Here is a 24,648-nt window from a genome sequence, read left to right on the forward strand (position 1 = left end):
AAGGTATCTTAATGCAAAGATCTATAAAAAAGGTTCAGTTTATAGTAGGCATCAGGTTTAGGGGTTGTGACCAAAAGAAACTGCGGGGGGACAGAAAGCAAGACTGTGATTGCAGTGAGAAGAATTTGAAATGCCAGTAATTAATTTTTTTTTTTACCAATTCTTCTGAGCTTATGATAGCACCCTAAAAGGAAAAAATACACAAGTATTAGACAAATTTTAATATTTTTGAAGCAAGATATGTATAACATAATTAAAAAACTTAAAATACTTGTAAAATTTTTAAAGAGACATTTTCAATTTTTTGACAATTTTTTAATTGCCTTATGACTGCTTCCCATAATTCAAGTCAGCATATGATATTGGACTGCTAATACCTAATATCTGAGTGATGTGAAATCTTCTGTATTTTAAAAGTTATACACTTTTCTATTGTTAAGTAATACATGCACATTGGAGGGAACTTGGAAAATAGAGAAAGCAACAAAGAAAAAGTACCATCCCATCATACAGAGTTTGATGGATTTTCCTCCAGATGTTTTTCACACTTTTTTTTTTTTTTTACATAATGGAAGCTATTTATATAACTTATATAGGTCATATAATTTGGGTCTTAGTTTTTCTTTTAATAATATACCCACAATCATTTAACGGTAGTAATTACAAATTCAAGTAAGTGTACTATTTGAATGTTCTCAAAATATTTGCTTTTACTTTTGCACAACCTGCTCAATCATTTTCCTTTTGTTTAAATTTAAGTGGCACTGGATTTTTTTTCCTCTACCACAGATATTATGTTGAGAGATGTATTCGTATATAGACCTTTGCTGTATTTCAGATTATTTCACCGAGAGGTGTTCCCAGCTGTGGCATTAAGAATTGATATGAACTGGGACATCTGGATGGCTCAGTGGGTTGGGCCGCTGCCTTCGGCTCAGGTCATGATCTTGGGGTCCCCGGATCGAGTCCCGCATCAGGCTCTCTGCTCAGCAGGGAGCCTGCTTCCTCCTCTCTCTCTCTCTGCCTGCCTCTCTGCCTACTTGTGATCTCTCTCTGTCAAATAAAAAAAAAAAAAGAATTGATATGAACTTTATATCTGACTCTGCTTTCAGAAGTAAAAGCTACCATCCGATGCGGGTCATATATGATCTTGACCCTTGGTAATTTTGTCAATGATCTCAAGTATTACCTTTCATAAAAGCAAATAGGGAGAGAGGAAAATGTTTGTATCATTTTTAGGGAAAAGATACATAGTTGATAAATAGATTAGAGGTTAAAAAAGAAATCCCCCAAATCATCAATCATTAGCTCAGTCCCATTAACTTATGTTTTTATTATCTGTATGCTTTGAAGGATTGACTGGTTTATCCATGACATTTACTAACTGTGATTGTAACTGAATAACTCTATCTCCAGCTACTCACCTTCAAAGTAGAAATAAAAATATTATCTTCAAAAGTTGTTTTGAATACAGAGATAATATGTAACAAATAATAAAATACCTAGAATAGAGCCTGGTGCTTAGTAAATGTTCAGTAAGGGCTAGCTCATTATTATCAGTTCACACAATGCAAAGTAAATAGAAAACTTGGCAATTATCTGGTAAATTGAGGGAGGATGACATATTTCACACTAAGATGATTTAAAATAAAAATCACATCAAAAATAATCTTACATGGGCTCCAAGGTGTGCTACAATAACTGGTAACATCTGAAAAAGAGTGAAAAATTCAATTAAAATATATCCAAAGGTAAGTTCTAGCAGACGACACAGATACTGAGATTTTCTTAAAAGTATGCGATATTCATTGAAGAAGTATTTGTCACCAATGTATCAGCTATAGTCATAGATAGAAACCCACAGAGTTGCTTGGGAATTGGAACTCAACCAATTTGTAAAAAGCAGGTTTAGACCCAGAGAGATTTAGAAACTAGTACAAGGAAACACATTCAGGAGGTAGAAGTTACGGAATAAGATGGGCAAAAAATAATTTTGGTCTCAAGCTACCTCCAAACTGAAAGTTATTACAAGTAATAATGACAGTAGAAAACAAGTTAAAAATGGATTTTTAAAATACAAAGATTTATCAAAGCATATATCTTTAGTTTCATAATGATTACTTGGATATTTTGCTGCTAAAATAGAGAACTGGTGGAAAATTATGGATGATAGTCTATCATCTTGATACTGGCAGAGTTCTTAGAACTAAATGAGAAACACTTTACTGGTCACTGAGAACCACTTAAATGTTATGAGGTTTTAGTGAAAAGGTTTGGGTGAGGTGTTGGCATGCTGTAGTACTCGAAGAACTAACTTAGAGTTTGTCCAAGTGAACTCGTGTTTTAAAGTTTATTTTTATTTCTATAGACATTCTCCTAGTGCCATGAAAGTCATCTAAATGGGAATTCTAACACTAACCAATGCAAAAGATGTGAAAGTCTTAAGAAACAGACTCTTAGTTTTGCTATTTCCCAGGACAGTTTGTTCAGTAATACCCAGAATGCCAAAAGGTACATACATTTAAGTATATACATTTAAGAACAAAGCAATCCGTCAGATCTTTGGCTACTGACAATAAAAAAAGCCAACCAGTCTTCAGAATGGTGACTGGAAAGTCGGTTGAAGGGAAGGGGCACAGAGGATTTGGAAAAAACCATAATTGAGATTTGTTCTTTAAAGCCCATTTCAAAGGAACAAGAAGATACAAATAGGAAACCACAAATGTATCAATAAAAAGTGGGATAAAAGATAATTTAGTTGCTCACTGATACAACAATAAGGAGATAATTTTTTTATTAGTTTTTGGTAGAGATATTGTTTGAAGTAAAAAAGCTAATGCTGAGTGTTTACTGTGTGGTAGGTACTGTTTTAAGTGTTTTATGTTTATTTGCTCGTTTAATCCTTGGAACAACCCTAGAGGTAGATTCTACTTTAATCCCTATTTTAAATCATGAGGAAAATGAGCCACGGAGTGGTGAGTCACTTGACCACACACACAGTAACTAGAGAGCTGGGATTTGACCAGAGTTTTGTCGTTCTAGAGTTTACCCTTAACCACATTGGCCTTGCTTTGATAAGTGAGAGCTGTGGACGGGTGCCCAGGTTTCTGACAAGGATGTAGGACACTCTGCATAGGGAGACACAGGATTGGAGGGCTGGGACTGCACAGGAGGCCAGGGAGGTGCTAGCATATGCTGGAGAGACTGAAGAATCCCCGCTGAGAATGGGGACTGATTGACGTTAGTGCACACTAATACCAGACTCTCTCTGCTCTATCTCAGTGACATCTGCAGTGCCTACTAATGCCTTGGACTCCAGTGGATATTCTTTTTTTTTTTTTTTTTTTTAAGATTTTTATCTATTTATTTGAGGGTGAGGGAGAGTGAGAGAGAGAGGGAGCAGGAGTGGGGTGAGAGGTTGAGGGAGAAGCAGACTCTTCAATGAGCAGGGAGCTCGAAATGGGGAACCCAGGACTCTGGGATCATGACCTGAGCCACAGACAGATGCTTAACCCACTGAGCCACCCAGGCGCCCCGCCAGTGGATAGTCTGCAGTGAATATGAAAGGTACTAAGTTGGACTTCAAGGTTAGAGCAGAGCAACAACTGAAGCTGAACCTGGGGAGGTAGCATGTGGATTATTCAGGATCATGTGTTAAAGAGACTCATTTTATTTGCTTGTATCTCTAGTCTTTTTCAGAGGATTACCTTTATTATTAAGATCTAAATAAGCAACAAATACTTGGAGTAAAGGCTCTAATATATCTGTAAGAAACAAGCACTGGTTGATAGACAAGTAAGTATACATCTCAATATTTTTTAAAAAATGTAAAAATTATTTACGTCACAGGATTTCCCAACTATGAAATAAATGAAGCAGTGGAGAGTTTCTTGTGTTGTTATTTTGTACAAATGAAAGCACAGAGAAAAGCATTAGTTACATATGATATAGGATTTAAATTGAGCAGCTTCAAATTGTTTTGTCAATTAAACTCAGCTTTGATTATAATTACTAATTAATGCAAGCTTACTCTTATTAAGACCTGGAGGTGTCCTTTGTGGTAGGAGGATGGTAAGAATATATTCATTCATTGCTGTATTCATGTTTCATAATTTTGAAATGTGTTTTTAAAATCTTATAATTTTGTATGTCTTTGGACCCACAAATACTGTTTCTAAGAACTGGACGTAAGGAAATAATCATTGATATGCTCCAAGATTTATTTGAAGGATGTTCACTTTAATATTATTTACAGAAGCAAAAATTTTGATGAAAAGGCCCCAATTTTTGCAACATGATGGAATACTAAGCAATCAATAAAAACAATTTTGTAAGTGAATATTTCAAAGTACAAAGACCATTCAAAATACATTAAGTGAAAAAATTAGATTATAGGACATTAGGCATAGTAAGAACATATTTCCTTTAAAAAATATACTTACACGTGTAGAAAAAGAACCGCAAGGACATACCCTAGAACGCTGACCATGTTTAGTGCTGGCTGGTAGGGTTATGGATGAATTTTATTTTTCTTTTTACTTTTCTACATTTTCTTAATTTTCTATAATTAACACACAATACACGTAATACATAAGTAGCATCTAAAAAAATTAGCCCATTTTGTGGGATGATAGGGGCTGAGTTCATGCATTAGAATAAGTGATCTACAAACAACTTAGTCTAGCTCTAAAGAGATCATTGTGTTTTTCTCCAAGCCATTAAGCTATGTAGAGACGCTTCAATGCTGAAACTTGGGCTTTGTCTGTAGTTAAGACGCAACACTTATGATAGGAGTGATGCTATATGCATTTCATTAAAATCCTAATGGGAGAGGGTTTCTCAGGGTTTTTCTGGAAAGCAAGTGATGATGGGAGGGAAGAAGGAACTGGAGCCTTGTTGGGAAACTGAGAGGAGGCACAAATCGAGAGCATAGGAAAGGAGATTAGGTTTGCTGGAAATAAACTTGATCCATCTCTCAATTTTTTCTTTGGGATGATTCTGGCCACTCAGAAAGTCTTTTTTTTTTTTTTTTTTTTTTACCCAGAAAGTCTTTTATAGAAAACAGCAAGGTAGAAAAGGTTCCTGCGACCTCTCGATTTCCCGCCTTATATTCTTTACCTTTTAATTTTCCCCAGCACCTCACATTTTCCCGTTACCTGTTACAAACGTATTTTAGGGAAGTTAGGAGGTGGCGGGCTGTTTTCTCTGTGAATTTTCATCACCAAATTACGAAAGATGTTCTATGTTCAGCTGAACATTCCTCTGTAAATTTCTGGGCAAAACCTTTTACTAAGATTTATTTATTTATTTGAGAGAGAGAGAGAGAGAGAGAAGGGGGAGCGGCAGAGGGAAAGGGAGAGAGAGATCCCCAGCAGACTCGCCTCTGAGCATGAAGTCAGATGCAGGGGTCCTTCCCAGATCCCCCAAAACATGACCTGAGCAGAAAACAAGAGTCTGATGCTCAACCCACGGAGCCATTTCGGTGCCCCTCTGTGTAAGAAATTTTAAGAACCTTAAAAAAATTCTTTCCTTCCCTTTTAGGCTTCTACTTGATAGAAAATGCTCCCCAGTGTTGAACTGAACTCCCGTCTTGAACTTACTTGGGATTGCAGCTGCTGTTGTGTGTTCAGTCCCCCCAGGCTCAGGGGGAGGGTCTGGGTACCAGGTGGCATCCCTGCAGCAGGATTTAGCTGTAGGGCAAAGAACAAGATCGTCATTGTGTTGTTCCATGTTGAACATTCGAGAAACTAAAATGTATTTATTAAACGTAAAATACGTTTAATAGAAGGAGGATTTGCTTAAAGGGAGGATTTGCTATGCAAATATATACATTTACTATGCACACCCAAAAATAGTATGTGATTACTACTGCACTAGGAATTAGGTGCAGAGATGAAGACGTCTGGGGACTTATTTAGTCTACTAGTATGACCAGGACTAACATTTCCCATATGAACCCATTCTCTTGAGGATTACTTGGATGATTTTTATTCTCACTTTCCACTTTTGGCTATCATAACTATGGTTCCTGAGATTTTCTGATAGCTTTCTTACAAAGAAATTAATTTCTTCATAGGCCTCCCCATAAAAATGGTGAGGGTCACATTGAAATATCTAGTCTGAATACAGTCTAGTATTATGCATAAATCTCACCACCTTAACCAGGAAAGGTATTTATTATGTTTCTTCTCCCAAATAGAGTAAATTATACAGATAGTCCACGAGAAGAATGAAGATCTTTCTTACCCCTTATAGTTTGCTCTTGTTGGGGTGATGATAGCGGTCATAGGTTTTGTGTGGGTGTGTGGACATTTTAGGGACAGTGAGGAAAATATGTTGGAAGAATGTGCAGAGGAGCCAGAAGAAGAGGTAAGAAGAACTAAAGCAGTTAAAGATATGAGAATTCAATTCATTTCCTTAGAAATTCTTCTGCTAAGAAAAACTTTTTTTTTTAAAAGATTTTATTTATTTTATTTGACAGACAGAGATCACAGGTAGGCAGAAAGGCAGGCAGAGAGAGAGAGAGAGAGAGGAGGAAGCAGGCTCCCTGCTGAGCAGGGAGCCCAATGCGGGGGCTGGATCCCAGGACCCTGGGATCATGACCTGAGCCGAAGGCAGAGGCTTTAACCCACTGAGCCACACAGGCGCCCCTAAGAAAAACTTTTTATGATGTACCGAATAGCACCCCATGCTCTGACTTTTCTGTGTTCTCTTTCAACTTATCTACAATAATAGTGTGTGTGTGTGTGTGTGTGTATTTGCGGATACACTCAAATTAGGTATTGTATTTATCAGTGGATATTAAAATGATATAAAAGAGTACTTACCAGCTGCAGATCTGACCCCAGTGTGAACATCTGCATCAATGGTATCAGACTTAAAGAGGGGAGTACCTGTAGGGGCGTTGAAACTGATGTGAGCCCAGAGCTTGTCTGTTTCCACCATGCTGTCAGTGGCAGATATCCTCGTGTCTATACCCCCAATACAGGTGGATTTAGGATGAAGGTAAATGGAAGTAAAGTTTTGGGGCCTCTCACCAGCTTTGCCTCCCCTTCTGTGGCCCCCAGTGGCACGCTAGCAATGTGTTGAGCTTAAAAATGTGTAATTGGCTCTTATTTCTTATCTCATAGTAATTATTCACAATGAGATACTACCTCACATCTGTCAGAAGAGCTAAAAATAACAAATTAGAAACAAGAGATGTTGGTGAGGATGTGGAGAAATGGGAACTTTTCTTACACTGTTGGTGGGAATGCAAATGGTACAGCCACCCTGGAAAACAATATGGAGGTTCCTCAAAAAGTTGAAAATAGAGCTACCCTATGACCCAGCAATTGCACTACTGGGTATTTACCCTAAAGATATAAACATAGTCATTCGATGGGGCACGTGCGTCTGAATGTTTATAGTAACAATGTCCACAATAGCCAAACTATGGAAAGAGATGTCTATCAACAGAAAAATGGATAAAGAAGATGTGGCATATATATATTTATGTGTGTGTGTGTATATATATATATATATGAATACTACTCAGCCATCAAAAATTGAAATCTTACCATTTGTAACAATACGTATGGAACTAGAGGGTATTATGTTAAATGAAATAAGAGAAAGACAGAGACCATATAGCTTCACTTCTATGTGTAATTTAAAAAACAAAACAGATGAACAGAGGGAAAGGGAGGGGAAAATAAAATAAGATGAAATCAAAGAGGGAGACTCTTAACTTTAAGAAACAAGCTGAGGGTTGCTGGAGGGGCGGGGGGTGGGAGGACGGGGTAGTTGGGTGACGGGCATAACGGACGGCACTTGGGGTAATGAGTACTGGCTGTTGTATGCAACTGCTGAATCACTAAACTCTACCTCTGACACTAATAATGCATTAAACGTTAACCAACTGATTTAAAATAAAATGAAATAAAGATAAATTATATACTTTAGTACTTAATTTTACATATCTAATTCTATCTTCCCTTTCTTAAACAGCATCCTCAAATTGTATAAGCTTCAGTCAGGTTCCTTAAGGAATGGGACGGAGTCCTGTCTTGAGTGCTCCCTAATGCCCACAAACTAAAAAAGAGAACTTTAGACTTTGGTGTTGTACTATTTCATAAAGTCTAGATGTAGATAAGGAGGGATTCTTTAGAGCAGAGCAGGTGTTGGAGTTGTAAGAAGGGGTAGCCAAGAGATAATACCGTTTTCAAAAGTTCTTACATAAACAAATTTTACAACATTAGCTCATTGGTAACAATGGAATTTAAGAAAATTACAAGGAAATCCGGTTAGTTTTCTAGAGCTATCTTAAACCCTGCCAGCTCTGGCAGACAGACCACATACGATTATGTCACAGTATTGCAAGGGCACTGATGACCAAGCTTTGTCATTAGGTGTCGCTCTTGCTTTCCAGGTTTTACTGTTGGTTGCTAAGCCAAATTATTATGAGACAAAAAGAAAAAGAATGAAAATGCTTTGCTTTTTCTGCTCAAAATTTTCAAAAAATGTGTTGGTCCTTTTTGGTTGTTGTTGTTCCCAGGAGAAAGTCTTTTTTTCTTGTTCAACCATGAGACTGTATGTAAATCTCGATTTTAAATTCACTATTCTTACCATGTTTCCTTTGTTGGTCTGCAAATGTTCCCCACGGTAGGACTCTCACCTGATTTGGCTGCTGCTGGTTTAGAAGTGTTGCCTGGTGTGGAGCCGGTTTTGTTGGAGGAAGTCCCAAAACAGGGTTGAGCTGCGTCTGTAAATAACAAATATTAGATCAGGCAGTGATGGGTCTGAGGTTTTGTATCCATTTATTTCCAGATGTAACAAGATGTCCCAAATGCAGAAATGTCTGCCTTAGGCTCTGTGTGTTTCAGAATTTAACTCCCTGGGATGTTTCGTGTATGACAGGAGATGAATTGTAGAGTGGAAAAATGCCAGAGCAGAGGGTAGTGTGGGGAAAGATGTAGGGTGGGGTTGGGCACGTGGACCTCAGATAGTAGTTCCTAGGCTTCTTTCTCTTTTCTGTAACTGCCTCCCTCCTTTTTCAGGACATGGAATACATCAGCTGCACCTTAGCTCTGTAAACTTTTGCTTTTCCCCCATGCCTGAAGGTACACTGCCATAACTTACCTTCCTAGTTGTGTCTGACAAGTCATTTCCGGTAATGGAAATTCAATCTCCTCCCTGGCCGGGGTATTTTCTTAGTGTATTAAGAATAACTGAACTCTAGGGGTGAAATTGTCCTTGACATCGATATTAGCTATCTAATCATTGTTGATTCGTTTTTATGCCTTCATAATTCAATAAATTCATTTACAAATAATAAAAAATACCTTGTCCATGTGTCCCGAGTTTTCATTTGATAAATATCACTACTACATCTTGTAGACACATCAGTGTTACACCTCCCATCTCCTCCTCCACTAACTTTCTGGCTGCTCTCACATCATTGGCTATTATCAGTCTGCATTAACCTGCAAATCACTCCGTCGTCAACCCTGAATGATGGCTGGGCACCTGGAAAGTTTTATTTTTCTTGAGTTTTCACAAATTGTATCGCAATTTAAACACACTAAACACCTTATTTAGAGGAACCATTGAGTAAATTTGTTTGAAGTGGGAAATTTTACAAAAGGATTACTAATTTGCTTTGTTTTAAAATCAATTTTTGCAGACAACGTCTTTAAAGGAGGACATAAGTGTGTTTGGAGCGAAATAAGGACGACAGTGGTTCTATCCTGTCCCCATAAGATCACCTTGTTCCTCTTCATAGAACTAATCATAGTTACAATTTATAATTTAATGTTTCTTTAAAAAGTCTTCATTTGTATCTACAGTTCTTGCAAACACCATGAAGGATCATGTCTTTTTCTTCCCTGCTCACCGTTGTATTTTCAGCACGAGCACAGTATCTGGTACATGGAGATTTCATTAAGTATTTGTTGATTGTATGGGTGAATATAGACGTGTCAAGGGAGTTCAACTAAGAATGGTCTCTTTTTGGTCTTCTATTTCATAGAAAATTCCTTCTAATTTTTTCTGTATGTCAAATATCATCTCAGGTGGCCAAAGGGAAGTCTGCTTAGAGATGCAAACCACCCACATCTATGTCTATAAAATATTGGAGGACAATTGGAGGACGTATTCAAACACTAGTACTCCTTTCTTTCACCTGTTACATGTGAACATTTTTCAATGTTCTAAGGAAAAAAGTTGGCCACTTTGTAATATCCCTTCACTTTTGTACACTTTGATCAGTTTTTTAGGGTTTATATAGTCACACAATTTGGTAACCTTTTTAGGCTTTATAAGTCTACATGTTTCATGCTTCCAATTAGGAAAGTCATAAAATGTAGTTTACCTCTTTAGTCATGAGAAAATAATTGGTTGCCAAGAAAATCTTCGTTTTGGAGAATGAAATAATTATCCTCTTTAAGTAGATACAATGTAAGACATTTTGTGGTTTCTACCCCACTGTTCTGCCAAAATAATTGAAATTCTATTACATTAGAGTGGGTTCTTTTTAAAAATCCAAGTATGTTAAAATATGCTGACACCTTATTAATTTGTCATTTTTCGCGTTGGAAAATAGAAACAGAAAACTGAGGGGAGGGGTCACAGGACAGAGCAGGGTTGCTGGAGTGCTGGGAGAAAGCTAGGTCTACAAGCAGAGGGCGCTATCGAGGCTGCTTGGTAACAAAATAAACCTACCGCACTTACCGGTAATGACTGAGTTGACCCTAGAAGATAAAGTAGCAGAATCATAGTCTTCATGTTTCAAAAGGATACCTAGAATAACAAAATAGTGTCACTCTTTCACTCTATTTTGTTCCCCTGTCCAGAGAAGACATTTTTAAAAAAATTCTATTTGAAATAAGACCAATTAATGTTACCTTTCTCTCCACTTGGCAAAATGTACAGGTGTGATGATATTCAAAGTCCTGTTGATTGCTCCAGTGTCTGTGGTGGATAATTTTACCCTTGGATGAGTTGTAAGTTTGTAGGGGAATTTAAACTCAATTCCAGGAGGCTGGCAACTGAGAGGCCAATCAGGACTTGGCTTCTGTGAAATCATTTGGTTTCTTTCATTTCCCAACACTTCATTAGGTGAGTTATTAGCTGCAGACATCATATTACCCAATGTCTACCATTTGAATAGAGGGTATTTCAGGAAGACATACTTTGTGCAATTAAGAAAAGTGCGGACAATAAAAAAAAAAATTACAATCCTCTTTTACCTCCTCTTTCCCAAATGACTTCCCAGATGTACCTGTTTTGTCATGTTTCTATGAGCATGCAAATCAGACATCAGAATGTTCAGCTTTGTGCATAGTTAAAAAAATTAGGCCTGTTATGTATTGCTTTGCAACTTTATTTGACAAATAATGGATAACTGCATGTGTTAGTACATACAGCTCTATTTCATTTATTTAATAGTTTTATTATATTACATAACATTTCTTTTTGATGGACATTTCATCCATTTTCATTGTATTTTATAATGATAAAAATGGAACAATGGACATCGTTATAAAACTTGTCTCACAGATGTGGGGGTATTTCTAAAGGTTTTATTCCTAGAAGTGCTGAATTAAAGGCTATCTGTTTTAAGTTTCAATAGATAAGGCTGAATTGCCATCCAGAAATGTTGAATGTATGCTTTATTTTAAACAAAGAAAAAGATACTGAAACTTGAGCAAAACACAGATGCTCACTGAGGTCTGTTTCACAACAAAAGAACAACTAAGTGCTCACCATAGGTTTTCAAGGCCCCAGGCTGCACCTGGAGTTTTTGAGATTTGCTACTTCTTTAATGATGTTTTTAATGGACCTGGGTTGGGTCTATTCGACAACTTCCGAGCACAAATCAATGATGAATTTATGTCATGCCAGGATTTCATGTGGAAGGACACCATAGCTTGGGCTTGTTTTAAGGTCCAGAAAGTCTATCAGTGGAAAATTGTCTGAGATAATGAGGCATTCTGTAACGACTCCTTTTATGACACAATCAATTTTTGTTATTGTCAGGTGGGGATGGGAATACTGTCGCGGTGGGGAAACAAAGGCAGCAAGGTTGGTAAGTGACAGTGATAAGACCACATGCAGGTAGGAAGGAGCACATGGTTGACTTTGGTGGGGGCGGAAAAGCAGAGTAAGTTTCACAGGGAGGTGGCCCTCAGCTGGGTTTTGAAGGATAAGAAAAAATTCGTTAAGAAGGCGAACAGAGCATCTAGGCAGACCAAGCGTCCAGGTATGGAGGGATGATGTTATTGGTTCCCATCACTAGAACAAAATGGAGTAAGGGTAAAAGTAGGGGATGGGCGTGGAGAGATCCTAATTTTAACCTTCTGTAACATTTTGTTAGTTTCTGTGACTAATGGTGGCACTTAATTAGACATTATTTTATAGGGCTCCTTCATTATTGCTCAATTGTATATTTCTCTTGAATTGGAGAAAGAGTTCTTAAGGCCTTGTCTTATATTTGTTTAGCGTCTTCTATGTGAATGACATTGCAAAGCACTAGATGGTCACCACATGTCAATGAATATATGGTAGAGGTATATGCTATTGGGAGTTGGAACAAGGTTGAGGTGAAAGAAAACTTCAGAGAAGAGATGGGATTCTAGGGGCGCCTGGGTGGCTCAGTGGGTTGAAGCCTCTGCCTTTGGCTCAGGTCATGATCCCAGGGTCCTTGAATCGAGCCGCTTATCAAGCTCTCTGCTCAGTGGGGAGCCTGCTTCCCTCTCCCTCTCTGCCTACTTGTGATCTCTCTCTGTCAAATAAATAAATAAAATCTTAAAAAAAAAGAGAGATGGGGTTCTAAATGGATTTGAAGAACAAATATAATTGGTGATACAGAGAATAACCTGAGCAAATTTATTTATGTTTTCACAGGGTTTCAATACGTTCATTGATTCCTTTACTAACTCAACTCATTCTTCCAACCCATAATTCAGATATATTCACTCTGTGTTCTGCTAACATTGTTTTAGTCCCTGGAAATGCAAGTGGCTGGAAGGGGCAAAAATCCATGTCCTCATGAGCTTACATTTTGGTGGGGGGAAACATGAAATATTCAAGCATCCCATGTGACCCTAGGAAATCCACTTTCTCCGGGGCATTATTTTCAATGAATGTGTGGGAAGTTGGGCTTCCTTGATTTTCTTTTATTTTTCTCTTTGGTGGAGGCAGAGTTGAATTTTATGGCACTGTTGTTTCTGGAGTTAGGTGAGGAGACTCATGCTCTATCTCTAGCCTAGAGCACAGCGCTAGGGAACAGCTCCTTGAAACTGAATCACCGTGACTGTCTGGGCATCAGGTGATTCAGGGAACTGACAATGCATCCAGTTCCCTTTGTAGACGTGCCTCCAACCCCAGGTGGGAATGGAACACGCCCTAGCTGGCAAACTGAGCAGTGAGGTTTGATCCAAATAAACACGGGAATTCAGAAGGCTGAGTAATTTCTTAGACAAGAAATTTTAAGTCTGTAAGCAGATAACTTGCAATAATATAATTATGGAGTTTAGTGTCAAGAAATATGCACTATAAAAGGAAAGAAATCCCTAAATCATTATAAAACAGAGACATGAGCAAAAACAATGAGGTCACTTATTTTTCTGAAACAACTTAGGATATTAGGATTCATTAAAGTATTTTATGAGCTGCAGATGACATTTTTGGACCAGTAGGTCTAGACGTTTCTTGATCTTTCTAATTGGTTTTAGTTTCATTTCTTTTGGTTATGGATTTCTTTGAGAATCTGATTGAATTTATACACCATCTTCTCAGAGAAGTATATATATGCTCCTGAACACAATGTGTATTAGAAAACTTTAGAGACTTCATGGGTCTCCTGATAGCTCAGGTTAAGAGTCTTTGGTTTAATTATTTTATTTTATTATTATTGTTTTTTAAGAGAGAGAGAGAGAGAGAGCGAGCATGAGCAGGGCAGGGGGAGGGACAAAGGGAGAGAGAGGGAGAGAATCTTAAGCAGGCTCCATGCCCAGTGTGAGGCCCAATGCAGGGCTTGACCACATGACCCTGAGATCATTAACTGAGCTGAAATTAAGAGGCAGACCCTAACCGACTGAGCCATTGAGGCACCCCAAGAATCTTTGGTTTTGAGGGATCTTTGTGGAAACGTTTAGTGATCCTTGAACCCATACCCAAGGTTCTCTTTGTGAATCCCAATGAAAGAACAAGGCAAATTGGAAACCTCTCTCTCCTTCTACCACTTGATAATTTGGCCACAGAGATAAAAGTATTTGAGATACATTGTTAGTCATTAGCTATATTGATAGCTTGACTGGATAAGCCACATAAATGAATAAACAGAAACTGTAGTCAGCATTCCCTGATTCAGGGTAATTTCAGTGATACCTTTTAAACATAAACATAAATTGTATGGGGCCAAGCATTATACTAGATGTTAGGACAAAAAAATGAATAATAAAGAAGCTCTGGTTGAATTCTTGTGGAAAATACTGTGAGTATCTGATCACTGTCCAATGTACAGGTGAAATGGAAGTGTGTACTAGAGGTCAGAAGACAGCCCTAGTGGATTCCTTTCCCACATTGAGGTCCTTCATCCATTTTGAGTCTATTTTTGTGTGTAGTGTAAGGAAATAGTCCAATTTCATTTTTCTGCATGTGGCTGTCCAATTTTCCCAGCACCATTTGTTGAAGAGACTGTCTTTTTTCCACTGGACATTCTTTCCTGCTTTGTCGAAGATTAGTTGACCATAGAGTTGAGGGTCTATTTCTGGGCTCTCTATTCTGTTCCATTGATCCATGTGTCTGTTTTTGTGCCAGTAATGTACTGTCTTGATGATTACAGCTTTGTACAGTGTGGAGATTCCTCAAAAAACTGAAAATAGAGCTACCCTATGACCCAGCGATTGCACTACTGGGTATATATCCTAAAGATATAAACCTAGTGATCCGAAGGGGAACATGCACCAGAATGTTTATAGCAGCAATGTCCACAATAGCCAAACTATGGAAAGAACCTAGATGTCTATCAACAGATGAATGGATAAAGAAGATGTGGTACAGATACACAATGGAATACTATGCAGCCATCAAAAGAAATGAAATCTTGCCATTTGCGACGACGTGGATGGAACTAGAGGGTATTATGCTTAGTGAAATAAGTCGTTCAGAGAAAGACAACTATCATATGATCTCCCTGATATGAAGAAGTGGAGATGCAATGTGAGGGAGTTGGGGGTAGGAAAAAAAAAAATGAAAGAAGATGGGATTGGGAGGGAGACAAACCATAAAAGGCTCAATCTCAAAAAACAGACTGAGGGTTGCTGGGGGGAGGGGGAACAGGAGGATATGGACATTGGGGAGGGTATGTGCTATGGTGAGTGCTGTGAAATGTGTAAACCTGGCGATTCACAGACCCGTACCCCTGGGGATAAAAATACGTTATATGTTTATTTAAAAAAAAAAATAAATTTAAAAAAAATAGTAGGGGGAAATAAAAAAGAAGAAGACAGCCCTAGTGCATTTTCATCTTGTTTCTCTTCATTGGTTCATGGTATTTCTTCTGCCTAGGGTCTCCCTTTTCATCTCTGCTGTCGATGTTGTATTCATCCTTAAAGATCCCTCTTTATGCTACAATCTCCATTAAGTCTCTCTTTCTTCCCTAATCTGGAGTCATCCTTTTCCTTTTCTGAGAACTTCTGGGAAATTGTGACTTTCTTATTTATTTAATTCTACTTTGGCTGATGTTATTGCTATTTGTGCTTATGTTCTGAGATACTAGATTTCAAGTTAGATCTTGTAACTGTAGCATTCAGCAAAGTATCTTGCATGTGGTAGAACAATTAATGTGAGGTGAGTTGAATTAACTCTTGCTTGACTTTGTCAATTTACAAAATTCTTTAAAATTGTTGACCAGTTTGGGGCACTAGATGACTCAGTTCTTAAGTGTCTGCCTTCAGCTCTGGTCACGATCCCAGAGTCCTGGGATTGAGCCCCACGTCGGGGTTCCTGCTCAGCGGGGAGCCTGCTTTGCTTCCTCCTTCCCACTCTCCCTGCTTGTGTTCTCTCTCTTAGCTGCATCTCTCCCTGTCAAATAAATAAATAAATAAAATCTTAAAAAAAAATTGTTGACCAGTTTGTAGGATCCCAAAGGAAATCAGAGCATATACTCAGAAATCTGCAGAACAGCCACTTTTTTTAAAAAAAAGATTTATTATTTATTTATTTGACAGAGAGAGAGAGAGATTACAAGTAAGCAGAGAGGCAGATGGAGGGAGAGGGAGAAGCAGGTTCCCTGTTGAGCAAGGAGCCCGATGTGGGGCTCTATCCTGGCCCCTGAGATCATGACCTGAGCAAAACGCAGAGGCTTAACCCACTGAGCCACGCAGCACCCCAGAAGAGCCACTTTTTAATGGACTAGTTTTGTGAATGTCAGAAGGACAGCCACTAAATTAAATATACCTAAAATTCTGCTAAATAGAATATAACTATATAAGTTTTTATTAATCTTTTGAAGTTCTGTGCAGATTAGGCATCAGAAAAACATGTCTAGACTTCTTGGCAGAGTGGGTTGCCCCTTGTCAGAGGTGCTAAAGTTCAGTATGTAATGCCATTATAAATGCTGGATATATTGTATCAGTTTTCTCCATTCTACAATGTGGAGCTCAATAGATTGTGGTAACATTGTACTCTGTTTATGTAGAAAAATTTCAACTCAACATTAAAAGTATATATTTATAGATTTAAAAAAAAAGTAAGCTTGATTGTAGATGATTTTCTAAAATGGAAAAGAATGTCCTGCAAATGGCAACAATTGGGTGGGGATGCTGTGGGGAGGGATACAAAACAGAGTACGGCATCATGGATTAATTCGTAATTTCAGTGTTGGATGATACGATGGTTTAGATAAGGTTCTGGGATTGGAAATTTATATAGTCTCAGAGTCCATATGATACTGCCAATTGGGTAGTGACTTATAGTTTTGTCAAAGTAATTAGAGAAATAGATAGTTTCAAAATCAAAGGGGATGATTCTGTGGGGCCATATACAGATTCTGTGTTTCAAAGCTAGATGCAGGGACAGTGTAGGGTCGGGCGCCATCACAGAGAGATGCTTTGCTTCAAAGTAATTGTCATTGGTGCCAGGTTCTGGGCTGCTGTAGGATGGGGCGGTTTGCTTTATGGTTATAGCAGATGCTAGAGTGGGAATTATAGTTGGAGCTGAGTTAACCATGTGGTGGTGATGGTAGAAGTTGCTTCAGAAATAGTGGTAGCGGGGGTGATGAAAGCTATGGTTGTGGTTTGGTTTGAGGGTGAGAGTTGAAAATGAAAACATTAGATGTGAATTTCAGTTTGGATAGAGCATCACAGGAGGGAAAATTTCTTTTTGATAATGCTCAGTTTGTCTAAGTCTGTTGTTGATTAGTGGATTTGGATGGAGTTTGGTGAGACTGACCAGTATTTTTTGAGATAGCTTTGGAAAAAATTGAGATCTATAAGTTTTTTAAATGAATAACAGGTTTTAGAAAATATTTTGGTAGGTGAGATTTTGACCGACTACAGGGGTTTGTATGAGTTTTTGTAGTGCAAGCGCCTGACCAAATAGCTGGTGTAAGAAGATCTTTGAAAAGACAATTATTTTAAAAGCTAAAGTTAAATTCTTAAAATAAAATTCTATTTTAATTTATTTTAATTCTTAAAATAAACTTCTGCTTAAAAGCTGTTCTTGGATGAAAATAAGGAAAAGCTACACCTGACGAACCTCCTGACTTTTGGGTGCATTTTAGATGGGTCAGCTCTTTGCTTATCAGTTATTCTCCAGTGGTTTTGTATACATCCAGGCCTTAACTAAACACTGCGTTTGGACCAGCTATGGACAAGGAAATGTTTTCCGGTAAGCTAGTTTTAGATGAGTTTATTTAGAGGCAACAGTGTTTAGGATAAGTTTTGGACGGTACACCTCTTTGTATATTAGCTTGTTTCAGAATTTGTTTGGGGTAGCTCCTTGCTGAGTAACTTCTTTGGGCAAGAGAATTCTTTGCAGATCAGCTTGTTTTAGACAAATATGTGTTGATCCAGGTCTGGGCTAAACAGCTGCCTTTGGATGAGCTTTGGACGGGAAGCTCTTTCCTGACAAGTTAATTTTAGTTGAGCTTGTATAGAACTAGATCTTGAATGAGTAGTTGTTTGAGGGTGAATTTTGGGTGGGGTGGTTCTCTGCTGGTGAACTGGTCTCCAACAAATTTATATAGAGCCAAGTCTTGGCTGACCAGCTATTTCTGAATGAGTTCAGGTTGGAGCTATTTTCTTCTCATGAGCTGGTTTGGGGTGGGGGGAAACCCTGAATTTGATCAGGCTTGTATTGAGTTGAATTTAGACTGAATGCAAATGAATCAGATTATGCCCTATGTTTGGGTCTAGCTTTCCTTTGCTGATTGTTATGGGACTGATCAGAGAAGGGTAACCATAAAAAACTATCATTAAATCTTAGAGGAGAAAAAGGTAAGTAAACTGATGGCAGTGTTTTTTATTTGACCCTCATTTTACTGGGAGATCTAAGCTAGCTCTCATCTGTCTATATAACTTAGTTGTAGGGTCTTCTTGATTCAAAACTCCAAATAACTCTTTAACTGTGTTTTTAAATCACTAGATGTCAAGGAGGTGCTGATGTGTCAATTGTTAGCTTCTTTTTTTTTTTTTTTAATTGTTAGCTTCTTGATCAATTGTTCAGTCCAGGTAATTTATGTTAATTGGTTTGAGAAGCTATCAGTGGGGGATGGGGAGGAATCTCTTGTTTTAGTGGCTAGTTTCACTCTGCGTCCTTACCTCCTTACCCTAAGCCCAAATGAATTCTAGTCTTCTAACTAATTATTTAAAAATATCTGTTGGGTATTTGCTATTTATCAGACACTGCTAGACAGGAGGATTGAGCTGGTAGTTTGTCAATTTGCTGTCTCTGATGTAAAATGAAAATAGATGAGGCCCAAGATTCAGTCATGCCACAGGCCAACATCTTGAAGTGTGGATGGAAGTAAAGTATGAGAGATGAAGAGGGAGCAGTGCGTTAGGAGAAAAACTGGTGAAGAAATAAAGGAATAAGGGCCATAGGAAGGCAGGATTTTTTTTTTAAAGATTTTATTTATTTATTTGACACACAGAGAGAGAGATCACAAGGAAGCAGAGAGGCAGGCAGAGAAAGGGGGAAGCAGGCTCCCTGCTGAGCAGAGAGCTCAATGTGAGACTCGATCCCAGGACCCTGAGATCATGACCTGAGCCGAAGGCAGAGGCTTACCCCACTGAGCCACCCAGGCACCTGGCAGGATATTTTTGTATTTAGAGCACAAATGGAGAGATTGGTCTTTACTGGGTCATTGTAACAGAAATAAGGGAGAAGCATATGGAAACAGACATGGGTAGAATTGCAGATATAGTGGCAGTAAATTGAGGGAACCAATTTGATGAATTCTTCTTGCTCTGTCAAATAGTAGGCAAGTTCATTAACAAGAGTTGGGAGAAAAGGGATAGAGACGGAGATTTTAGGCTGGAGAACATATAACATAATCTTTCGGCGTGTGAGTGAGCATGCTGACAAGAGACTGGTGGTCTGAGGCATTGTTGGTGTTTCCAGTGGGTGCCTGCATGACTGCGGGCACTTAGCCTTGGTGCTGAGCACAGTCATAGCTTTAGGGCAAGTATGGAAGTATCTAGGGATCCTCACTTGGGATTCTCCTACCTCTATCTCTTCCTCTTTCCCACTCCTCACCTTCCTTAACTGACACAACATGGGGAAAATAAGAGCCATTTAGGAGAACTCTCTTATTTTGTTAACTTAGCTGCACCTGGACCTATTTTCTTCTTATTATAATACTCTTACTAATGGACAACTCCTCGACTTTTGTTCTGGGTCCCATTCTTTTTTAAACTTTCTTAAGGACTTCCCTTTTCCAGTTATCTTCCCATCTCTTTTTCTCGGATCATTTCTATGAACACACCAACATGGTCCATGTTAAGAAACACAACACAACACAGCTCTCTTGACTCGACATCTCCACCCAGCAGCTGCCTTCCTTCTCGACTCTCACAGGACTCTGTTTCTTCATCTCCCATTTCCTCATTTCACAATGGCCTCCATCCCACAGTCCATGGAAACTGCTCCTTCTTCACATCTCTAGTGACCCCCATGCTGCCAGTGCTAAGGGACAGTAATTGGTCTTCATCTTCTCTAGCCTTTTGGTGGCATTTGTATCATTAACCATTGCCTCTTTCTTGAAATACTTTCCCATCCTCTCCTTTGCTTTCTTGGCTTTCATGATGCCACTCTCCTATTTTTCCTGCTATCTCCCTGACTGTTCTTTCTAACTTTCTTTATTGTCTTTAGAAAAGTTAGTGTGCCTCAAGGTGTAGTGCCAGGCTTTCTCCCCTTGCCTTCTCTTTCACTGTCTTCCTTTTGCTTCCCTTCTCTTCCCCTACCTCCCTTCTCATGTGATCTCGCTCATTTCTTCGTCTTTGAATACAATTCAAATGTTGATAACTCTCAATTCTATGTTTTTGCCTAAATTTTCCCGAGTTCAAACCCCTATACCTAATGGTCTACTTGAGATCTTTATCTGATAGCTGATAATTATTCGAACATAACTGTTCCAAACTAACTACTTGATTGTACTCTGTATTCTTTTAAACTACTTTTTAAAAAAATCATTGCCATCTTGGTAAGTGGCACCATTACCTACCCAGTTTATACCACCTAGGATTTATACTTTATAACTCAATTTGTCATGTACCATCAGTACCATTTCAAAAATATATCCCAAACCTCTCGATTTTTCTCCAGTCCTGTTCTTCCCTCCACGGCTCATCTAGTTCTGGGTCTTACAACTGTAGCACCCTTGCCATCATGGATTAGATACCATCATGGATTAGATTTTTTTTGCAAGAAGAAAATCTTACGCCTTGGCCTCTTCCCACTAGATGACAGTAGCATCCCTCCAGTTGTGAAACAAAAATGTCTCCAGGTGTTGCTAAGTGCGTCCTGGTGGGGGCACTGTTGTACCTCAGTAAGAGCTACTGACCTAGTCTAAGTCCCCATTATCTTTTTTTTTTTTTTTTTAAGATTTTATTTGTTTATTTGACAGACAGAGATCACAAGTAGGCAGAGAGGCAGGCAGAGAAAGAGGGTGGCGGGGGTTGGGGGGAGCAGGCTACCTGCGGAGCAGACAGCCAGATTTGGGGCTCCATTCCAGGACCCTGGGATCATGACCTGAGCTGAAGGCAGAGGCTTTAACCCACTGAGCCACCCAGGCGCCCCCACCCCATTATCTCTAACAAGAATTGCTGTGATAGTCTCCAAACTAATCTCTTGGTTCTTACTGATTAAGTTTTAGAATATAAGTGAGGTTTGGGGTGGGGGCGGGGGGTGGTGGTGAGGGCTGGAGCCGATGACCAAGAAAGAATTCTTGAGACATCTTTGGCGCAAAATGGTGGTTTATTAAAGCACGGGGACAGGACCTGTGGGCAGGAAGAGCTGCTGCCCCAGGCGTTGTGAGGAGTGGTCCATTATATACTTGCAAGATGGGAGGGGGTCAGGAATAGTGTAAGTCTCTATGGAATTTTGGAAGCAAGGGTTCCAGGATTTTGAGGGGCTAGCTGTTGTTGGGAAAAGGTCATTTATTACCATCTAATGAAACCTTAGTCACGAGACCCCTCATATATATATCGGTGGGCCATATGCTTGGGTATGAATGCCAGCATCTATCTTGGAGGATTTAGAGATAAAGCAAGTTTCCAAAGGAATTTTTATATGTTAAAGTCAACTTACAGGATCCTGGTTGGGGATAGGCGTCAGTCAGGCTAGGATTGCCTTTTGCCCTTAGCGAGGTGTTAAGGTTGAGTCCCCAGAGGAATGTCACTCTGCCTGATTCAAGGACTTGTCAGTGGGCTCCAGATAGTAAGGAAATTAAATAACTTTTCTTCTGCCTCTGTATCCCACATCATTACCCCTGCCTCTGGTCTCAGGTACCATTATCTGTGCATGGACTACTTCAATAGCTTTTCCACTACCCGTTGCCGCCTCTCGGATTCCCCTCTGGGTCTTTCTCCCCACGCAGCCCCTAGAGAACATGCTGATACTCTCTTGCCCTCCTTAAAAATCCCCACTGGCTTTTCACTGAATTTTGAGTGAAGTATAAGCTTGTTACTATGGTCTATAAAATCTTTCTAAACGTTTAAACCTTTTAAATTAGAGTAAGTCTTAAAATAATTGATTATTTTTTTTTGTTCATTTCACCTGGCACTAGTTTTCCTGTCGTTCACTACGTCCTTGCCACTTTGGACTCCTTTTTGTTTTCCACAAAGGTGTCGGAACTTTGCCTTCGCTTTTCCACCTTCTCAAATCCTTAAACTCTAGATGTTTGCCTGACTGGTTTCTTTTCAATCTTCAGCACTTGGCTTACATATCTCCTTCTCAGAGAGGCCTTTCCCCCAAACACTATAACGCCCAAGGAAGCCCTCCCTCCCCATCGCCTTCGGACATACCACTTCCCTTATTGCCTTCAAAGCACTACCTACCACCTCAAAGGACATTGTTTACTACAACTTACTTGCGTATTCTCCTGACTAGAGTAGGATATCAGGATCAGACACATTTGCGTTTGAATCCTGACTTCAGTACTTGATGGCTGGATATCTTCAAGTAAATTGAGGAATATTGTTCGTCTTTAAATTCTTCATGTATCAAATGAGCATTTTCATCTTCACCTTTTAGAGTTGAAGGTTTGACGGCTCTGAACACTTAGCACTATTCTTGGTACGCAGTAGATACTTAGTATTTGTTTTCCATTTAGGGTCTGAGACCCAAATGCAAAGCTGACAGCAGATTGGCATCTGTGGGAAGGACATGTGCCATGGGTCCCTTCGCTGCTGGCTTTAAGCAACACTAGCCCACTTCCCCAAAGTGAAGAGCCCCTCCCCCTCCATCCCCTACCACTGCGGGCTCTCCAGGTCTTGTTTGCAGGGATCCATATGATGAAGTTCTCGAACCTAGGTGAGGATCAGTGGGGTGAGGTTCGGAGCCGACGGCTAAAGAAAGAATTCTTAAGACGTCTCTGGTGCAAAAAGGTGGTTCATTAGAGCACGGGGACGGGACCCGTGGGCAGGCAGAGATGCGGCTGCCCCTAGCCTGTGAGGAGTGTCTGGTTATATACACAGGAGTTGGGTAGGTGAGGACAAAGGGGGTGATGTTAGTCTCTAAGGAATTTTGGAAGCAAGGTCTGCAGGACCTTGAGGGGCTAGTTATTGTTGGGAGAAAGGTTATTTATTACTAGTAATAAAAATCTTCTTGTGAGTCCCTTTAGATGTGTATCAATGGGCCATATGCTTGGGAATGATTCTTTGGTTGCCTAAGGAGGGGAGGGTGGCATTAGGGCTTGAGGAACTGAGTTATGTGTCCTTGGAAATTGGGCTATTGATAAGGTAACTTCTTTGTTTGTAAATCTCAAGGACATTTGCAAACAAAGGGAGACTCCTGCCTTACAGGATTGTGATCTCTGCAATATAACCATTTGTTCTTTTAGGGCAGTCAGGGGTGCCTGAGGAATGTCACACATATTACTAAGGGGAGTGGGAGGAGAGGGGGTGCAAGGCGCCAGCCCTTGCTCCCTCCTCAGCCAGCCTCCTGCTCCCTCATCACATATTCGAAGCATGTGTAGGTTCTAGACTGTTGGTATTCCCAAACAGTTATTCTGGGGACTCCTCTATTGCCTGGGGCTCAACAACTCACTAGAGAAGGTACACACATGAGATGGGACTGGGAGTAGTTTAGCTAACCCATCTCCAGGTCCCCACCCTCTCTCTCTTGCAGACTAGTAGCAGAAAATTTTGATGTTTCTGATATATTTGGTAAAGTTTTAGAATACAAGTGAGGTTCAGTGGGGGTAGTCTGGAGCCAATGACCAAGTAAGAATTCTTGAGATGTCTTTGGTGCAAAATTGTGGTTTATTAAAGCACGGGGACAGGACCCAGGGCAGAAAGAGGGCCTGCTCTGGGGTTGTGAGGGGTGGCTGTTTATATACTTTGGGGTTGGGGGAGGTAAGGAAAAAGGGAGGTTTCAAAAGAACTTTCATATGCTAAAGAGGACCTACAGGATTCCAAGGGCCTTGCCATTGTCAAGTAAGGTTGTTTTTCCTTTTAGTAAGGCAGTAACAGTAAGATAGTGGGGAGCTGGAGGAATGTGACATTCCTCCTTTTACAGGTCCTTGCCAATGACCTTTAGGCTTAGAAGAAATTAACTTTATTGACATTTCCCTGTGCCTCAGCCTCCCTCGGTTTTATGGAGGGGAAGATGATGTTAGGGCTTCAGGAACTGAGTTATGGGTCTTTGAAAGTTAGGCTGTTGATAAGAAAGCTTCATCTTTGTAGATCACTAGGACATTTGTAAACTGAGGGAGATTCATGTCTTATAGGATTGTGATCTCTACAAATCAACTCCTTGTTTTTTTGTTTAGGGCAGCCAGGAATGCCTGAGGAGGAATGTCACACATATCCCATGGGCGTGGGTGTTGTGGGGTGTCATCTTCTGCTTTGTCCTCACCTTGTCTTCTGTTCCCTCATGATATTAATATGTAGAGTTATTTTTCCCTTTTTTTGCTCACCTTCCAGGATGCAGATCAGCTCT

General features: G+C 39.5%; 1 protein-coding gene across 1 annotated transcript in view; it reads right to left on the minus strand.

Annotated features, from left to right (window-relative positions):
• AMTN (amelotin) overlaps positions 1-10,764 on the minus strand; it is a 39,861-nt gene extending 29,097 nt beyond the window's left edge. Inside the window, exons 1-6 of the mRNA XM_044225919.1 lie at positions 10,711-10,764; positions 8,657-8,743; positions 6,828-6,893; positions 5,601-5,690; positions 1,676-1,711; positions 158-184 (exon numbers count right to left, since the gene is read on the minus strand). Coding sequence (XP_044081854.1) covers positions 158-184; positions 1,676-1,711; positions 5,601-5,690; positions 6,828-6,893; positions 8,657-8,743; positions 10,711-10,764 — 360 coding nt within the window. The remainder of the gene's footprint in view (positions 1-157; positions 185-1,675; positions 1,712-5,600; positions 5,691-6,827; positions 6,894-8,656; positions 8,744-10,710) is intronic.
• Positions 10,765-24,648: the final 13,884 nt, after the last annotated feature.

This window comes from Neovison vison, chromosome 11, assembly GCF_020171115.1.
Source record: "Neovison vison isolate M4711 chromosome 11, ASM_NN_V1, whole genome shotgun sequence".
Lineage (NCBI taxonomy): Eukaryota > Metazoa > Chordata > Mammalia > Carnivora > Mustelidae > Neogale > Neogale vison.